This window comes from Erigeron canadensis, chromosome 2, assembly GCF_010389155.1.
Source record: "Erigeron canadensis isolate Cc75 chromosome 2, C_canadensis_v1, whole genome shotgun sequence".
Classification (NCBI taxonomy): Eukaryota; Viridiplantae; Streptophyta; class Magnoliopsida; order Asterales; family Asteraceae; genus Erigeron; species Erigeron canadensis.
Genome location: NC_057762.1, coordinates 45233380 through 45252996, shown reverse-complemented (window position 1 = coordinate 45252996; position 19617 = coordinate 45233380). Strand labels below are relative to the sequence as shown.

The 19617-nt window shown below is 31.3% G+C and overlaps 2 protein-coding genes across 3 annotated transcripts; both read left to right on the top strand.

The window, feature by feature from the left end:
- The first annotated feature begins 6360 nt into the window (after positions 1 to 6360).
- On the top strand, positions 6361 to 11260 carry LOC122590130 (cysteine-rich receptor-like protein kinase 10). 2 transcript variants are annotated; one of them, XM_043762466.1, is made up of 7 exons: positions 6361 to 7718; positions 9161 to 9295; positions 9396 to 9550; positions 9622 to 9832; positions 10111 to 10345; positions 10455 to 10605; positions 10736 to 11260. In XM_043762466.1, the coding sequence occupies exons 1-7, from the start codon at positions 6380 to 6382 to the stop codon at positions 11048 to 11050; spliced, it is 2541 nt and encodes an 846-aa protein (XP_043618401.1). In that variant the 5' UTR covers positions 6361 to 6379; the 3' UTR covers positions 11051 to 11260. The 2 variants fall into 2 exon arrangements, with proteins under 2 accessions (XP_043618401.1, XP_043618402.1); XM_043762467.1 differs by lacking the exons at positions 6361 to 7718; positions 9161 to 9295; positions 9396 to 9550 and having other exon boundaries at positions 9700 to 9779.
- A 2933-nt stretch (positions 11261 to 14193) lies between these two features.
- Positions 14194 to 18245, top strand: LOC122586856 (protein NRT1/ PTR FAMILY 1.2-like). Its single transcript, XM_043758860.1, has 4 exons — positions 14194 to 14383; positions 14881 to 15098; positions 16245 to 16789; positions 16959 to 18245. The coding sequence occupies exons 1-4, from the start codon at positions 14293 to 14295 to the stop codon at positions 17899 to 17901; spliced, it is 1797 nt and encodes a 598-aa protein (XP_043614795.1). The 5' UTR covers positions 14194 to 14292; the 3' UTR covers positions 17902 to 18245.
- Positions 18246 to 19617: the final 1372 nt, after the last annotated feature.

Sequence of the window (19617 nt, the reverse complement as noted above, 5' to 3'; positions counted from 1 at the left end):
TCTAAAATAGACAATACGATACATAAATACAGATAGAATAATTGAAACTAATGTCGGCCAATCATATAAACTTGGTGATATCAACGTATAAGAAAATGCCATTAAGCACACGAGTGTATGTTTGGTGTAATTGGTGCGTGCGTATGAGCACACGGGGTTATGTTATTGTTCTCGAGCCATTGAGGTACATACGAACAAATAACTTAGAAAAGAAGTGGGATCCATGATAAAGGGACTTCTATTTTGATCCAAGGATTGGTGATGGCACAAATAATGTAAGAATTGACCGCATTGAGCCGTAACACTCCAATATATGAAGTGACCTTTTACCTTACCTTAGTATTGTAGCATTTGTATTGATATGTTTGGTTTCCTTTTTCATTTTCTGTCTTTGCTTTATTTCTTTTTGGTAATTTTAATTGTCACATTTCCGTTGCCCTTTCCATAGGGTAACTTCACTTATCTCATTTTGTCTATTTCATTTCATTTTTATAACTATACACTAAATAGTATGGGTGTCCGAACAAAACAGTGTCAGTTGGTTCGGTTTCATAAATAGTAACTGTGTTATGGTTTTTCCAAAATTCAAAACTAATGCTTTGACTTCTTTTGTGATTTTGGATAGATGACCACATTATGGTTTTTGTAGCTATTTTTTAAGACATTTCTAAAAAATGACAATTGGATGATCAATAGGCATATTAAGATAGAGCCAATTATCCATAATTTGTTTTAGACGGCCCTAATCGTGTAGGATTATGAGTCGGCCTGTATAGACTTAAAATATGTTGGTTTTAGGCTTAAGGGGTTATTTAGGGTTCTTGTAATTACGTGGTGGAGGACAAGTTGGTCTCTCCTATATAATGTCCATGTGTAGGGTTAAGACATGAAGAATTATTGTAATTAAGTTTTTGAGATAGTTTTCTTATTTATAATAATACGTGAGTTCACCTTAAATTGTGTGGTATATCAATTCTTTTTCTTGATTATCTCCTTATGATCGACATGCATACTAACATCGGGATAATTGGTCCTTGTAGCTTTTAACCTATATAACTTGGTAGATTTCTTTTAGTGATAAATTTGATCACCAGCTTCATCCTTAGGTCATTTCATTTCAAAAATAGAACACACATATAAAAGTTATATCGCACATATATATATATATACACGAGTATATAGCAATACATAATGGATAGTTATCATTTTTCTCTTTTAATATCAAGAGTTTTCTCAAAGGTCAAAGGCTCAACCAATTGTTAAGGATAGGGATGATAATGAGATGATTATTATCGGGGATCTTAATCTTCAACTTCGTACCCGAATCTCACTTGCAATCCACATTCCGGTCCCCATCCCCGTTGAAAATTTAAGTTGCATTTCCATAACCGTCTTCATCGGGTATAGGGGAACCCCATCGGGTAATCGGAAATATATTTTTTGAATAAGTATAAAGTCATTGATATAGAAGATAACTAAGAAAATGTATAGTTCGATCTTTCATTTCATAATGTATCAATATAACACTATATACAAACCAATATCAATGTTAAGTAGCCGTTCCAAAAAAGGAAAAAGAGTATCAATGTTAAGTAATTATAAATAAAATGTGAAACAAAAAAAGTTTTTAAAAAATTTCCAAATTAAAAGTGATTGTTATAATATATATATTTCTTTCTAGTTCGGGTACGGGAATTAAGGATTTATGATTTCTCATCCCTGTCATCATCCCCACGGGGGATAGAATTACATCCTCATACCCGTCTTCATCCCCAGTCAATCCAGAGATTCCTCAATCAAATCTGGTTTGAGTATTGAATTTTTTATCAGGTATGAGTATTTTTGCCATCACTAGTTAAGGATGTTGATAGCTTATGGGTATTTTCGACATATCTTCTCTTCCCGACTTAAAAGGAAAGGTGAAGAGGTAACATGTTTTATTTAGTATTAAAACTAGCTTATTACTCGTGTAATACCCGATATTGCATATAGTTTTTTATATTTAAAAACTTTTAATATATAAAAATGATTGACATATAAATAAATATTTACAGATTTTTGAACCACAATTATAATATCATGTTTATTGTCAAGTTAAAATGCTAACAAATAATTTTTTCAACCATAAAACCAAAATATATACATGGAGCATATATATATTCTAATGAGTGCAGTTCAACATTATCTTAGTTGTGAAGTATTAAATAGATATCTTTATTAACACTACATTATAGTTACATACTTTTACTCATAATAAGAGTACCAAATGTGTTATTTTAATTCATAGATTTAAAAATCACATCTAAAAACCATGTAGTATAAAAGTATTTGAAAAAAGTTGTGGTGTCATTGAAAGTAAAGGTTTAATAATGAAAGGAAAATATAATTAAAATTTCTCGTAATAATATCATAGTTTTAATGCTTTATTATGAATAAATATTTAAAAAATAATAACAAATAATACAACTAAGATTCTTAACAAAATAAACTTAGTGAAACAAATGGTACAGATTATCGACAAATAAATAAACATGTAGTAAATTTATCAAATAAATTATTTTTTTTTATCAAAATCTAAATACCATATTCAATTTGTCAATCTATTTTAAATGAAAATTTTATCAAAACTCGTATCATTTACACGACATTAAAAATAGAAATATACAAAAAAAGTTTATATACATGAAAATATATTATAGTGTCGTATATAATTTTATATAGTTATAAGTCACTAACATTAAGAAATTCATAGTACTATTATTAAAAAAATTTAGTTAACAACGTTATTGAGACCATGTCTTAAAAAAAAGATAAGGAGACCAAATCGCATCCACACATTTTTCTGTCTCTTCTTAAAACTTATCCACTTATTTTTTTTTCATAAATCATTTTATTCATCTAACTCATTCAAAATATTTTATGTCAAAATTCGTACATCGATATATTATAAAAGTGTGTTCTTAAAATTTTATGCCCTTTCATTAAAGAGGTTATTCGATATACGTTTGACGAATTTTTGATATGGTACGGCCTTCGCCCTTTTGGGTATTAATAAGGGGTAGATAGTGGGGTGATAGGTCATAGGTGTGATTAGGTTTTTTTCCCCTGATTTGATACAGTACAGGTTTTGCCCTTTCGCGTATTGATAAGGGGTAGCTAGTGGGGTAATAGATCATAAAGTGTGATAGATTATTAGAGGTGACCGATCATCGGGGATGATAGGTCATACCGTCTTAGGGGTGATTAATGATGAGGTGATCTACCTGACGGGCTCCGTCCTTAGCCTTACGGGCTCCACCCTCGGATTTAAAAATTCGTCAAAAGTATATCGAATGACCTCTCTAATGGAAGATCATGAAATTTTAAGAACACTCATATATCTTTTTATAATTTATCGACGTACGGTTTTTGAGATAAAAGATTTTGAATGAATTAGATGAATAAAATGATTTATGGTGGAGATATAAACAAAATGAATGGTCGAGGTTTGAAGAGAGAGAGAGAAATGAGTGACTGAGATTTGAACCCCTTGGTTTTTTTTTACGACATGGTCTCAATATAGGGGGACAATCAAATAAGAACAGATTTAAAATAAAAACGGTGAGAACACTTAAAAAACATCATTTTGATGCATTAAAAGTCCATAAAACTAACATAGTGCATAACTAATTATCATTATTTAAATGTATAACAATACATTGTCCTGTCAAAATCAAGAAAATCATGTTTTTTGTTTTGTGCACCCATCTTGGATGCATATTCTTCAAAATGATGTATCCACCAAAAAACGTGATTTTTTCGATTTTGACGGATCAATGTGTTGTTAAACACTTAAATAATGATAATTAGTTATGCACTATGTTAGTTTTATGGACTTTTAATGCATCAAAATGATGTTTTTTAAATGTTCTCACCGTTTTTATTTTAAGACTGTTTTCACCGGAGTGTTACCATATATATATATATATATATATATATATAAGAAAATGTTCATTTGATAACCATTTGAATTGGAATAACCATGAGAACTTATAAATTATACGTTGATTTTCATATGTGAATGGTGTATGTGAATAGTTCTCACATGAACCTTAGCATATATATATATATATTAACTGTCAAAGAAAGAAAATTTATAATTTTTTTTAACAGTTAGACAGTATTCGACAACAGAAGACACTTCATCATATAATGGTGAATACCTATATGTATTTTAAACTACGATATGTAGAAAATGAGATGTTACCGATAACTTTTTATAGACCACGTGCACAATAATTTTATATAGGGTAATATTGATATAAAATATACAACTTATTTATGCACGTTACATATAATTTTTATGTTGCTTTTAGTATTTGTTTTTTTAATTTATAATTTTTTTTTCCCTTGTGCATTTATAACTTCTTGTCTTCTTCAAACATTTATTAGACATTTATTAACCAAGATTTCTTTCTAACTAAAATTTGGCTTTCAGCAATTAACTCTTCAATTTTAGTATTAACCAAAAATATAATCAACCAATTCACATTTGAAACATGAATGGTAGATCATCATAATAGGACTTTTGCTTACATAATTTTTATGCGTTTAAAGAAGGTAAAACAGTCAATTAAAGAACGATTATATATATATATATATATATATAAAGTAACACTTCGGTGAGAACACTTTTAAAATAAAAACAACCATAAAATTAAAACACGTTAAAAACACTTAAAAAGTTATTAAGTTACCTTTGTATTAAGGATTTTCAATATAAGATTGTGTTTTAAAACTTTATTATAAATGTTACTCGTATTATAAATGGTACGTTGTACTTTTTTTTTGTTGTCCAGTTTGACTATTATGTTATATTATATTTGGGGTTTACTAAATACAATCTTTAGAGTGCATTCTCGAGTTTTTTTTTAAAGGATAAGAAAAGAAAGGATTGGAAAACTTCTCTATTTTGCATTCTTGAGTTTTTTTTTTTAAAGAAAGGAAAGGGGAAGAAAAGAAAACATGGATGTTTTTGAAGTAAAAACTTTCCTCCCATATTTGGGAGGATTTGGATGGAAAATTTTTAAGTTATGTGTATAATTACTAATTTACCCCTATTAATTAATAACAACTTTATAGGAAAAAGGACATAATTGTAAAATTATAACTTTTTTCCCTTTCTTTTCTTTTCTTTCTATCTCAAGAACACTATTAATTTTGTGTTTTATTTTCTTTTCTTTAGTTTTTCATGTAACTCGAGAATGTCTTTTTGATATATAAATTTTTTTCTTTTCTTTCCTTATCCAATCTTTTCCTTTCCTATCATTTAAAAAAAAACTCGAGAATATAGTGTTAGGGTTGAGTTTAAGGTGCATAAATTATTTATACATTTACCATGAATATCATGAAGAACTTTTAATATGGAAGGTTCAAATTTTTTTATACACGTTATTTAGCATTTCCCATATATTTGAGGTTCGAATTCAACATCAAATATACATCTAATGTAAATATATTAGTATTATATTAATTAGTATTGTTAGTTATTTGTAAGTTTAGCATTTATTAATTATGAAATCACTATGAAACACCTGACTGAAAATCTTAAATGCTATTAGTTTACTCGTATCATTTTTGCTTTATTTTTGAGTAAAATCTGTCTTTACCTTTTAGTTTTCTTTGGCTTTTGCTAATGACGCTCTAATTAGCATTTTCTTTTACCATTTTTATCATTGTATAATTTCTTCCCAAGCATTCAATTCATTTGGGCATCCTAACTTCACCTGGCAAAAGTCGGTGAGGGATACGTATACCGATCACGAAGTCTCTATTAAACAACTCAGAAAGCTATTTTCAAATTAAAGGAACTGTTATCACAAAGCTTTTCACAGTAAATCTGAATCTTGTCCTATTTTTGTAAAGGCAAAACAAGCTTATTGGTGATATTTTTATCTATTATTTGTATTTTTTCAACTTTCAGATTATTAATAATCATCACAATTGGCTTTGATTTACAGTGGACCTTCATAGTATAGTCGTTATAATTACAAGCAGCTATTATAACGAGTAATTAGTTCTTTATTTTTCAAACATCATATTAATTTGTAAAAGAATAGTTTTTTTCCCCTTATTTTCTGTAAAAGAAAATTAACTTCTATACATATATATATATATTTTTTCTTTTAATTGTATAATTAAATTTGTAAATGTCAAACCTTTATGCATTTTTTTAATTTAAAATCTACATAATTTTTACAACAAAAAACACGTCAGTCTTTGACAAATGTGTGACTTGAGTCTCTAATATGGGTTAATCGAATAAAAAAGGTCAACATTATCAACTCTGAGAAAATCTTCTTTGATTTCTTACCCAATTAATTAAAAACACAACCCAGAAATGATATCTTGTTTTTGGGTAGTTATAGCCCTCTACAATATATACACATCAAATGCTTCCCAGATTACTACCAATAATTCTGTTACGAAGACCATTATTAGCCTTGGAACATCCCAACAACTCTACGATGGTGAAACTTTAGTCTCTTCTAACCAACGGTTTGAATTAGGATTTTTTTGTCCTTCAAATCCATGTAAAGAGGTAAAGTTTTTGGGTATTTGGTACAAAAATATATCACCGTTAACCGTTGTTTGGGTCGCTAATCGAAGAAGGCCAATTCGAAGAGCATTAACCGGAGTACATTTGGTATTAAATGATAATGCGGTTATTTTTATACAAGATGGTAATAAAAGAGTCATATGGAAGAAAGCTCCCAAAATTAGTTACTCTCCTAATTTTGTGAACCATAAACAACCCGTTTTACAACTTTTGGATTCCGGGAATCTTGTTGTTCGAGATTGTAACAATTCGTCTTGTGGAGGTAATAATTATATATTTGAAAGTTTTGATTATCCGGGAGATACATTATTGCCTGGGATGGAACTCAGTCTAGATTACGGGACTAGGCTAGGATATCGCGCAATCACGTCATGGAGAAAAAAAGATGATCCATTTGATGGGGATTTTAGTTTTGGCTTTGATAGGTCGGTTCAAGCGCCACAACTAGTGCTAACAAAAGAGAACAGGGTTAGACTCTCGCGATGGGGGCCGTGGGATGGTACAAAATTTAGTGGTATGAATTCGTTATTTGATAATTCAATCTTGTTGACCAAAATGAGGTTTGATGATGATCAAGTCTCTTTGAAGTTTGACGTGTCAAACAAGTCGATGCTATTAAGGTTTGTCTTGAGTCCCTTAGGGAGTCTTCAGTTCCTTTGGTGGAAAGGTATGAATGAAGGATGGATAACAATCTTAACACTAAATAAAGATAACTGTGACCGAATCGGATCATGTGGATCGTATGGTATATGTTATAGTGATGATCCAAGTTGTAGATGTTTGGAAAAAGGTTTCAAGGCAATTTCATCAATAGATTGGTGTGGATTTGAGTGCTCAAGCGGATGCAAAAGAAATAATGATTTGAATTGTCGCCATGGAGATGGGTTTTTAAAGTATGAACAAATGAAGTTACCAGACAATTCAACTATTTGGGGAACTTTAAGCATGGAAGAATGTGAGAACCAGTGTAGGAAAAGTTGCAATTGTATGGCATATACAACTTTGAACATGTATGGCAATGGGAGTATTTGTGTGGCGTGGTTCGACGATCTCATTGATTTACGAGTAATTCATGGAGGTGGCAATGATCTTTACATACGTATGTCACACGTTGAGCTAGGTATATTTCCTCTTTGTCTTAGCCAAGCTAGGCATGATTTTGCTAATTTAGTGCAAATTCTTACTACTGATTTAATTATATCTAGACTAACTAATTATAATATGAATGAAGACTTACAAATAATACATTAAGAGCTAACTGCAATGAAGAACACATTTTAAGAGTTGCTTGTGAAACGTGTATGCAAATACACCTCCTTTTTTTTTTCTTTGTCTTGGATATTGATATTTAGTTGTGTGTCTTTAGAGAAATACGAGAAAAAGTACCCGCGCGTTGTGGCGGTGATATGGTGGAGGTGATACGTCATAAAGTGTGATAGGTCATAGGAGGTGATAGGTTATAGAGTGTGATAGCCAAATGCCTTAGCCAAATCTCTTATCGGATTTAAAAATTTGTCGAAAGTATATCGAATGACATCTCTAACGAGAAAGCATAAATTTTAAGAACACCTATATAGTTTTATAATTTATCTGTACGGTTTTTTAGATAAAAGATTTTGAATGAATTAGAGAAGAGAGAAAAAAATGAGTGGTTGGGATATGAGGAGAGCAATGAAAATGAAAGTTGAAAGTTGTAGAGCATTGATGTATGATACATCATGCATTATCATGTATACATTGTTGAAAATTGAAAGTTGAGAGTTGAAACCTTATTTGATTTATAATATACGAGAGAAAGTACCCGCGCGTTGTGGTGGTAAGATAGTTGGGGTGATAGGTCATAGAGTGTGCTAGCCAAATGCCTTATCCATACGGGCTCCGTCCTTGAATTTAAAAATTCGTCAAAAGTATATCGAATGACCTCTCTAATGAAAGAACATGAAATTTTAAGAACACCATATAATTTTTATAATTTATCGATGTACGGTTTTTGAGATAAAAGATTTTGAATGAATTAGAGAAATAAAATAATTTATGGATGAGAAAGAAAAAATTAGTGGTTGAGATTTAAGTAGAGAGATAAAAATGAATAGTTGAAAAATTAAAAATTGAAAAAATTTGGTGAGAACAAATGTTTTATAATGTAGATATATATATATATCTCATTAGAGAATTATAATTGACATCAATACTTTTAAGTTAAGAGAATTGGCCTATACAAAAGGGTCACAAGTTAACTGTCACTAAAAGATAGTTTTTACTGACACAAGAAAATAATCCATTTAGAGAATAACTGCAAAAAAAAAATTACTCATTTGTGAATAGAAACTGTTTGCGTCCATTTCATTTGTGTTTATTTCAAATTTGTTCCTAGTTTCTCGTTTGCTTACACGGAATCATGATATACGTTACAACTACAGTTCTAAGGTTTTATATGTTAATTCATTAAAATATAATAGAAGACACATTTGCTTGATTGAAATTTACTTGATATTCTTGATCCAATCATTTAATGTTATAGTTTAAGTGATTGATATTGTTTGAAATGTTTTGATAAATCAGATTCCATGATGCCCAAGAAAAGAAAGAAAGTAATGATGGTTATGGCTATCGTTCTCTTGTCTACAACCTCTTGTGCACTTCTAATGGCTATTATATACCGATATGTTTACTTGATTAAAATATCAAAAACAAAAGGTATTACTCTTTCGATCATCTTTTACATACCTTGTATATGTTAATTTCTTTTTTGCTCCATAAAAATTTTTATTTTGAAAATTTTCTACACTATATTTAGCAACAGTGCAGGAACATAATCCATTGACTGAATTTGGTTCTCAAGAGGAAGATACAGATTGCCATTTCTTTGAATTAGATGAAATTGCCATTGCAACACATAATTTCTCTAGCTCTAATGAGATCGGTGAAGGAGGATTTGGTAGGGTATATAAGGTAAATTTCTTTATTGTATGACAGATTTTATACTATAGATATGATTAATTAATATGAAGATTCATATTTAGGGTGAATTAGCACGGGGGGAAGAAGTGGCCGTGAAGAGATTAGCTGAGAGTTCTTGGCAAGGCATACAAGAATTCAAGAATGAAGTCACTTTGATTGCAAAACTACAACATCGGAACCTTGTGAAGCTTTTGGGCTATTGTATCCATGGAAATGAAAGGTTACTAGTTTATGAATACCTTCCAAATCACAGCCTAGACCATATCATTTTTGGTAATTTCATTCTTAATTTTTTATTTTGCGGCTACATATGTGTATATATATACACAGGGAAAAGTGAATTTAAGGTTGTTTGACACCTAAGCTTAAGTGTGTAACCCTTCACATACTAATCTTTTTGCATTTTTTATTTAATGAATAAATGTTTGGGCCCCCATGAATTTTATGGATTAAAAAAATAGTATGTGAGTATTCCACACCTAAGCTTAGGTAACCGTCAGCCTTATATATGTATGTATTAAGTTGTGAGATTTACATTCGAAAATGTGTAGATCAAGTTAAGAAAAGACTCTTACTATGGGACGATCGTTTCAAAATTATCAAAGGAGTGGCAAAAGGGATTTTGTATCTACACGATGATTCTAGACTAAGAGTAATACATCGTGACCTAAAAGCAAGCAATATTCTACTTGATAAAGAAATGAACCCCAAGATTTCTGATTTTGGATTGGCAAGAATTCTCGCAAGTGAGAAAGAGGAAACTACAAACCGAGTGATTGGCACACAGTAAGTATGCATTTGTATATCTCAAATTAACTAGTTAATCTTGTACACTAAGCACTTACCATGACTTTCATCTACTAACATCAAACACTAATTTCTCATCTGTATGTAGTGGTTATATGTCTCCCGAGTACATAATGAACGGGAATTTTTCAACCAAATCAGATGTGTATAGCTTTGGTGTACTGGTCTTGGAGATAATAAGTGGAAAAAAGAATTGGGGATTTCATCACCCCGACCACAATCTAAACTTGTTAGGGCATGTGAGTACTTATATAATATACAATAAGTGTGGTATTTGGTGAAAATATGTTATTCACCTTAAGTACAACAGTTAAATTATAACACAAATTTTCGTCTCTCATTTTTTTTTTTTTATTATTATTATTTCAGGCATGGAAATTGTGGACTATAGGGCGACCCTTAGAGCTCATGGATTCCGTATTAGTCGAGTCAACTTTTCAAGAGGATGAGGTGGTGAAATGTATACATATTGGTTTGTTATGTGTTCAAAAACAGCCTGAAGATCGACCCACAATGTCTGAGGTTGTCAACATGCAACAAGGTGAAAATTTTGTTTTGGTTCGCCAACCGGACGAACCTGGTTTTTATGCTGGAAGATCATTAATAGGGATAGGGTTTTCTACAATAGAAAGAGATCTTGGTAGTGTAAATGAGGTAACGATGACGACAATAATTGGCAGATAGTTTATAAGATCAAAACTTTAGATGAGTGGAGACTATGCAAATCTAGAGAAGCGCACATTTTGTACAAAGATTGATATTTGCATTCCATAGTTTCACTATTAATTGTTGGGATGTGAAAGCAAATATCAATCTTTTTAGTTGTTTTTACATGTATGTACAATACCAAAAAACTCTTTAATGTTAGATTATATTGCACAACATCTTTACATATTTTTTTTTGTTTGGGTTTTGCTAAAAAAAGCCCTAAGGGCTTTCGTTAAATTGCATTAATTAGTTGTACACTTATCATAAAAATCAAGGGCCGACATTTAATATAGAATTGTACAACCTTTTTATGCACGTTAAGTGAAGCCCTAAGGTCTTCATTTAACATTTTCCTTTTTTGTTAACAATAAAACAACTTAATATGGATAGATGAGCATCATTTCATCATTGATTTAATATCTCGTATATTTGGAAACATCAACAACTTAATATGATTGATTTGATATTTAGTATAGTTGAATTAAGTGGTTAACATCATTGCTTCCGGATATAGAGGTTAAGGTTTCAATCTTCAACTCATGCCAAGGACGAATGTCGTTTTCTAAGGGGCAAGGGTGTAGTCGACAAGTTTTATCGGTAAAAAGGATCGACTAGCATCGGTTATTTGACAAGCCTATATCACATGCATCGGCAAGTTTTGACAAGTTAGATCGGCAAGTTGGATCGACGGTTTATGCCGATGCTAGTGAACGTTGGGCAAGTGCCACATGGCCATTTTGGCAGGAAAAGTGAACGTTAGACCACTTGCTAGTTTTTTTTTTAACCTTTTTTTTTTCAAGAATCGACAAGTTTTGACACTACACCATGACTTTTGGTAAGAATTGACAAGTTTTGACTTCATTTTGGCAAAAACATGTGTCAACACCTCATTGGTTTAAAATAGCAAAAAACTTGCCCTAATTTGTGGTACTACACCCTTACTCTAAATAATATCATTTCGGCAGAACCTTCTTGATTAATTAATCAATCATTTTTCTAATTTTATATCTCAGATATTTGGAAAACATCAAAACCCTTCTTGATTTGGGTGTCAAATGTGACAATGAGAATATGGGGAAAGACCAAAGCAATGTCAAAATGATATTAGCTGATTAATTATTGTTGCATTTAACAATCGTTGACCTTTGAACGAATTTCCAAACTTAATATATATAAACTTATGACAGTGTTGTACTTGTGTAAATACTCTAATTAGCAGGTCCAAGTTCGCGAAGAGTTTGTATGATTGGAATACGTGTAAAATAAGAGTTTTTGTAACTTCGGCCATCGAAATATATTCATGAAATCTATGAACTAAATACTGAGTAGACTTATAGAAAATGTTTTTAATACACACTGATAAGGTACAAGTATTTGTATGTTTTCTTCAGTGTAACAAAGTAGCAATTAATGCCAAACATAATTTTCGTACACAACTCAAAATTGTTAACATGATAATTGATGTCAAAACCGGTTAGCTTTGAACGATTAATGAGCAAATGATAGTTGGAAACTTATCAGAGTTGTCTTTTACTTTGCTTGTATCAGTCTATTTCCTTATAAATACAAATAAATAAAATGATACAGTACATAATATGGTGACAAATCTAATAAAGAAAACAGTAAAAATAATCTTGGAAATATGTAAAAATAGATTGAAAGCAAGAAGATTGTGTCCTAACTTTGATGGATGAGACATTTAGAAATCTCGGATCCCAAAAGCCTGAAGTGAAGCTTATTTGCAAAAGAAAACAAAAGGTTAAATAATAAATTAAATATTCAAATCAAAATAGTTTATATCTTTATTTAACGCACTATTTGTTTTATTTATCTTTTTTAACTTTAGCATAAAATTTAAAATTCCAATAACTTCAAATATTTACACATTCACACATTCTCATTATCACTAACATAACGAGCATGGTACCCGCACAATACGGCGGCGAGTCGCGCGATGATGGTGGTGGCGACATCTATTGGTGTAGGTAAAAGTATTTAATTTAAAGAAGTTAGTAGAGATATTATCTAAATGGACTAATGATGTAATTTAATATTAAGGATTGATGATGATTTAATTCATTAAGCGTATTTTTATCAATTCGCATGTCCCATTTATATAAACTTTCAGCATAGAGGTTATAATTTTTATATAATAGTATAAAAGTATACAAGTATAAATAGAACAATCTTAAAGTTTTAATGTGCCAACATGAAATTAGCAAGTCATTAAAAAAAGCAATTAGTTTAAGAATAAATAGCAGAAAGTAAACTTAAAATATAGGAGTATAAATTAATTAATCTTTAAGCATATATTTAAATAAAAGTATTTGTTTGAGTTCGAGGCATGAGTTGGTGGGGACTGAAGTCTACGTACCTGCACATGGATTCAAGCCCATATGCAACCCCACCACAGTAAAATTCAGCTTATTTACCGGAAAATTCATAAAATTATATAAGGTTTTGTTAGTTACAGCCTTTAGGGTTGTCAGTAAAAATTAATTGGGTGTATTAAAATTTGTACCTTGCTGTTAGAAAAATCAGGGGGCGGTTTTTGATATATAATATATAAGTTTTTAAGCATGTAATATGTTGTTAGTGACAGCTCTAAGGGCTGTCATTATCATTTTCTAATTATATATAAAAACTTTTTATAAAATGTTTGATCAGGTTATCTAAAGATAATAAATCTTTAAACACAAATAGATAAGGTTTAATTTTAACAAGGCTGTTTTCAGAAAAAAAATTTAACCACCCCAAAATATCAATCCAGTTAAATTCGAACTTAAGACATGTTAAGAGGTCAAGATTCTTAACCACGCTACCCCAACTTGTTTACATACAAATCTTTATATATATTAATATAATAAATAAATGGAAAAAAAAAAAAAAAAAAAAGAGAAAAGTATAATGTTGCCCTTTCTTATCACACACTCACTCTGAGAAGTAGCAGTGTAAAGAAAGATTGGACTTTTGATTGAAACCAAACTCTCAATGTGTTTTCATTGTTTTAAATATATTCACTCTGACTCAGCTTTATTATGACTATTTTTATATCCAAAATTTATTTATACAACTTATTTTTTTCCTTATTATTTAACTATCATTTTTATAACCCATAACTAGCACCAGTATATAAACACAAGCCTCCCTCCCCTCCCCTCCCATATTGTGTTTTGTATAGGAAGATTGCTAGTGAGAGAAAAGCACAAATTAAGAAAATGGGAGAGCAAGTGATGCAAGAATTGAACCATGAAAGACAGCTTTCAACAAGAAAGAAAGGTGGCTTAGTTACCATGCCTTTCATTATAGGTATGTTATATGTATATATATATATATATGTTTGTACTATGTTACTTACATACCTAGAGCTTGAATCTTGTAAAGTTTGGAACTTTACATAAAGGGTTTGTTGAATCATATGTATAGAATGTATATACAAAGAAATAAACATTCTTGAACATGAATCTAGTAAAGTTGGAACTTTACACATGGGTTTGTTGAATCTTGAAGAATTTGTAATGGGTTTTTTAATCTTTAAAAATATGTATATACCAGAAAACTTAACATATTTGAACTTGAATCCTGTAAAGTTTGGAACTTTACATCATGGGGATTGTTGAATCTTGGAAATGTTGAAATGAGTTTGATGAATATTAGAAGAATTGTAATAGGTAAGGCTCTACATACTGGGATTGGGTATTGCTGCATTGTTGTAGTAGTGGGTTTATTGAATCTTGAAGTTTTGGGGAAATTTTGATCTGGGAGTGTGGTAAATTTGTTAAATCTTGAATCTTTTTTATTTGCAGCAAATGAGGCATTTGAGAAGGTGGCTAGTTATGGATTGGTGCCAAATATGATACTTTATTTGATGAGTGATTACAAGATTGGTGTAGCTAAAGGCACAAACATACTCTTCTTATGGACTGCAGCTTCAAATTTCTCCCCTGTTTTGGGTGCATTTCTTTCAGATTCATATTTGGGTCGGTTTCTCACCATTGGACTGGGTTCCTGCTTTTCACTTCTGGTAAAATTTTCAACTTTTTGATTTTAATTACTTCATGTTAAACTTTGCCTTTCAATCACTTTACCATTTTTTGCTTGTAAATTTCATACCTTTTTAGGGTGTGAAATCAATGTAGAATGAAATTTTGCACTAATAAATGAATCCTAAGTAGTTGTTGTATTTTGATCTTTGAACAGTATGTTTGAGGTTGACCATCATGGGTTTTCAAAAAGAATTTTAGCTGGACTAGGTTGCCAGATCAACCAGGCCAGCAGGGCAGTTAATATATATTAAATGGATAAACTGAACATTATCGGTCCCTCAACGACCGGAAATTAGTCACAAACATTCAGTGAACGTAGAAATGCTTCTTTAGTTCTGTCTGGTCCACATGCCCCTACCCTCATAATTCTTGAAAGAATCCCAGCATAACCCTGTCCAGTCCAGTCCAGCACCTACCTCTGAGAAATTTTGTTGAAACTGTAAAATGGTCTAAACTACACTGCTTAAAATCCTGCACTCTGTAAGTTTTTTTAAACTGATAGTTGACTTTATAAGGGAAATATTGGTCCCACTGTTTTCAAGGCATTTAAAACTATCCTTTGAATTAGAAAATGTTTAGTTGTTATGGATTAAGTTCAAAATTTTGCCTAAAACATTGGAGTTGCCTGCTAAGATAGAATGCAATAGCCTGAGCTCCCCAAGTTTACAATATACTCGTATCTTATTAGTAGTGGAAAAGTCAAAATCCATGTGTTTTTGGAAACAGAGAAATAAGGTTGCAAAAATGTTGAACTTAGGGAAAAAGTTGAAGTTGGAGGCCCAAATGATGAAATTTGGGCATGACCCTTCTATTGGCTTCTTGCTGTTGGCTCTAAAACTCATAAAAGGCTATGCTCATTTGGAACATATGGTTTTTTATATATATATTTTTTACATCATTGCATGTAATTAAGCTAAAAAGTTTTGGCCTTTTCAGTGGTGAATCCAGAACTATGGGTAAAAGTTATGGTTTCTTGAAATGGGTAACTCAGATAAATATATTATGGTTACTCGATGTAGATGGTTTTTTTTTTCTCTTTCCTAACACATTATCAAGCAACTCAGGTAAAAAAAACTTAATGTTTAACTAATTGTTATTTTTATAAAAATTATTTTTGATAATAGGGGATGTTCTTGCTTTGGTTAACAACAATGGTTCCTGACCTAAAGCCACCTCCATGCAATCAATTAACAACCTGCAAGCAGGCCACACATTCTCAGTTTGCTTTCTTGGTCTTTGCCTTCATATTCATCTCTTTGGGAGCCGGTGGCGTAAGGCCGTGTTCTTTAGCATTCGGTGCTGAACAAATAGACGATAAGAACAATCCAAACAACGAGAGAGCCTTAGAAAGCTTTTTCGGGTGGTATTATGCTGCAGGTGCAACTGCAGTATTACTTGCTTTCACTGCTATTGTTTATATTCAAGATCATGCTGGATGGAAGATCGGTTTTGCGGTACCTGCTATTCTTATGTTCTTAGCAACACTCTTGTTCTTTTTGGCTTCTACACTATATGTGAAATCCAAAGTTAAAAAAAGCTTGTTCACTAGCTTTTTACAAGTTATTGTGGTTGCTTATAAGAACCGAAAACTCCCTTCCCAGTCACCAAGTGCCGATGGTTGGCATTATCACAGAGATTCACCTAATTCTCTTCCAACCAAGAGACTAAGGTATCATTTTTCTTTTGATATTGATCAATTTGGGACCAAATAATATATATAATTAGAGGTGGCAAAAAGGGCAGGTTGGGTAACCAGGCAGATGGACATAAGTAAATGTGTCAGAAATCTTAAAGTCAACATTTTTTGCTAAAGATATTATCTTTAATCATGTGTGTAGGATCTTGACCAAAGCCTGCATAATTCAAAATGCGAAAGATTTAACCTCGGCTGGAATTGCGACAGACCCGTGGAGTTTATGCACAGTAGAGCAAGTCGAAGAGCTAAAAGCACTAATAAGAGTTCTACCATTGTGGTCTTCAGGAATCATGATGTCAATTAATGTTAGTCAATCTTCATTTCCAGTGATTCAAGCTAGCACCATGGATAGACATTTGGGACCAAAGTTCCAAATTCCTGCAGGCTCATTTGCTTTTTTCACAATCGCAGTTATAGGCATTTGGGTCATTCTATATGATCGTGTTATTCTTCCATTTGCTTCAAAGCTCAGGGGAAAGCCTGTCCATCTTGGTGTTAAGTTAAGAATGGGCATCGGGCTAGTTTTCTCTACTATGGCCGTCGTAGTTTCTGCGCTTGTTGAACACGCTAGAAGAAAACAAGCATTCAAACAAGGGCTGCTTAACAACCCGCAAGCGGTTCTTTCCATGTCAGCAATGTGGCTGGTTCCACAGTACTGCTTACATGGATTAGCCGAAGCTTTTAGTGCAATTGGTCAAAATGAGTTTTACTATTCTGAGTTCCCAAAAAGCATGGCAAGCATTGCAGCTTCGCTTTTCTTGCTAGGTATGGCCTTTGCTAACTTACTCGCCAGTCTAATCTTAAGCACAATCCAAAAAATCACGAAAAGTGGTGGCAAAGAAGGCTGGATCACAACTAATATCAACCAAGGGCATTACGATAGTTATTACTGGGTTCTTGCTATAATGAGCTTTGTGAATCTGTTTTATTTTATGGCATGTTGTTGGGCTTATGGTCCTTGTGCTGATGAAATGGTGAAAGACAAGACTAAGATCGGTACTAGTAAAGAAACGCTTGAAGAGTTACAAAGAGCAAGATCCGTAGCAGATGAAAGAACAAGCCTTTTCAAAGGTTTGCCATCATAGTCAATGTCTTCTATAAATCTTGAAAATATTAGGTTGTTTCGAACAAAGGGTTCATTATATTGTCATCATGCCGGTACTGAGGGATTTGTAAACAAGATCCCTTTATTAGAATGACCGATATAAAACACAAATGAAAGAACGAGGATCGGTCATAAATCTGAAATTGATCTAAGGGCTTGATTCGGGGGGTGTTTAGTTCCGTTTGGTTTGAAGCGTGATGATAGATGAGATTTTCGATTAGTTTTGTGTTATGGATGTGGTGTAATAGGTTGATATGCTGGATCAGAACTTTAAAAATATACTTGTAAACATAAATATTAAGTGTGTTTAAGATTTTTTGTTTATACCATCTGATTGATCTTTCAAGTACTAACTTGGATTGTATCATATTATCTAATTGATAATGAGTTGACTAAACAAAATTGTTACACTTCCTGTAAAGAATGTAATACTTGATTTGGACTTGTTTCAAGGTCTATAGAAAACAATATAAAATAGACAGAAACAAAAACAAAAATCCATACCGTGTCCAAAAATTATGGGTTTGACAGAAGGGCATGGCTCTTTATGTAAAAGACAGTGCATCAAGCTAAAATTGTTCCCTTAAATAAGGGAAAAAACACCTGCTCATAGACTTTAGGTTTTAATGTTGCTCAAAACCACCTATACATTGAATCTTGTTTTTTATTAACAAAAGAGTTATAAATAGTTAAATACTATGGTAATCTTATGGAGTTATGGTGTTTGGGTTGGCGTGTTTTTTTTATTCCTTAACCTAAAGTAACACATTTAACAAATTGGTCATGAAGTTAAAACCCAAAACAAACCCCACTAACATCTTAGGTCGGCCTTGCCGACTCACTTCGTCAACCTGTTTCAAACTATCAATAAGAAAATCTTGTGTGAAATACTTGTGTCATATATGACTTTTACTAGATTTTAGACCCTGTATTCAGTGCTGGACACGGGGTTTACGATATTATCAGTATTAGATCTTTATATATTTAAATCATAAAAGCTTATAATTATGAAAATATACTATTCTAATTGTTATACTTTGCAAGTTGTAATACATTAATCATTGATTTGTCACTGTCATTATTAGCTGATTGAGACATATTGATGGAATTATTTGTCGTAGTCATTTCACAAGATACATGCTATAATAATTTCTATATTATATAACTATTTGAAACCAGTTATACTCGTAATGTGATATTATCATGCAAAGATAATTAAGAATTAAAATATAAACATACTTGTGATTATGTACATCATATTCAAGTATATATATTTGATCATGATGCGGCCCCATAACACGCATAGGTTTTTTTTTAATCGATCTGTCATATGATAATTAGATAACAATTAGGATTGTTTTCATATATTTTTGATAACAATTAGGACTTTTGATTTGAGTGACAATTGTAACTTTAAATATTAATACGCAAAATTAATATCTAAAAAAAAGAGAAAATTATGTACATTTTTGATTAAGAGATAAAATGAATCTTGAATATCTATTTGATGACATAAGCAAAAATCAATTTGATGAAATTGAGCGATTTGATTGGTTAATTAGTAATTAGTTCAGCTGTCTTATAATATATAGATTTTATACCCCTGTCCCACACTGGACGCGAGGTTTACGATATTATCAATATTAAATTTTCATACATTCAATTCATAAAAGCTTATAATTTTGAAGATATACGG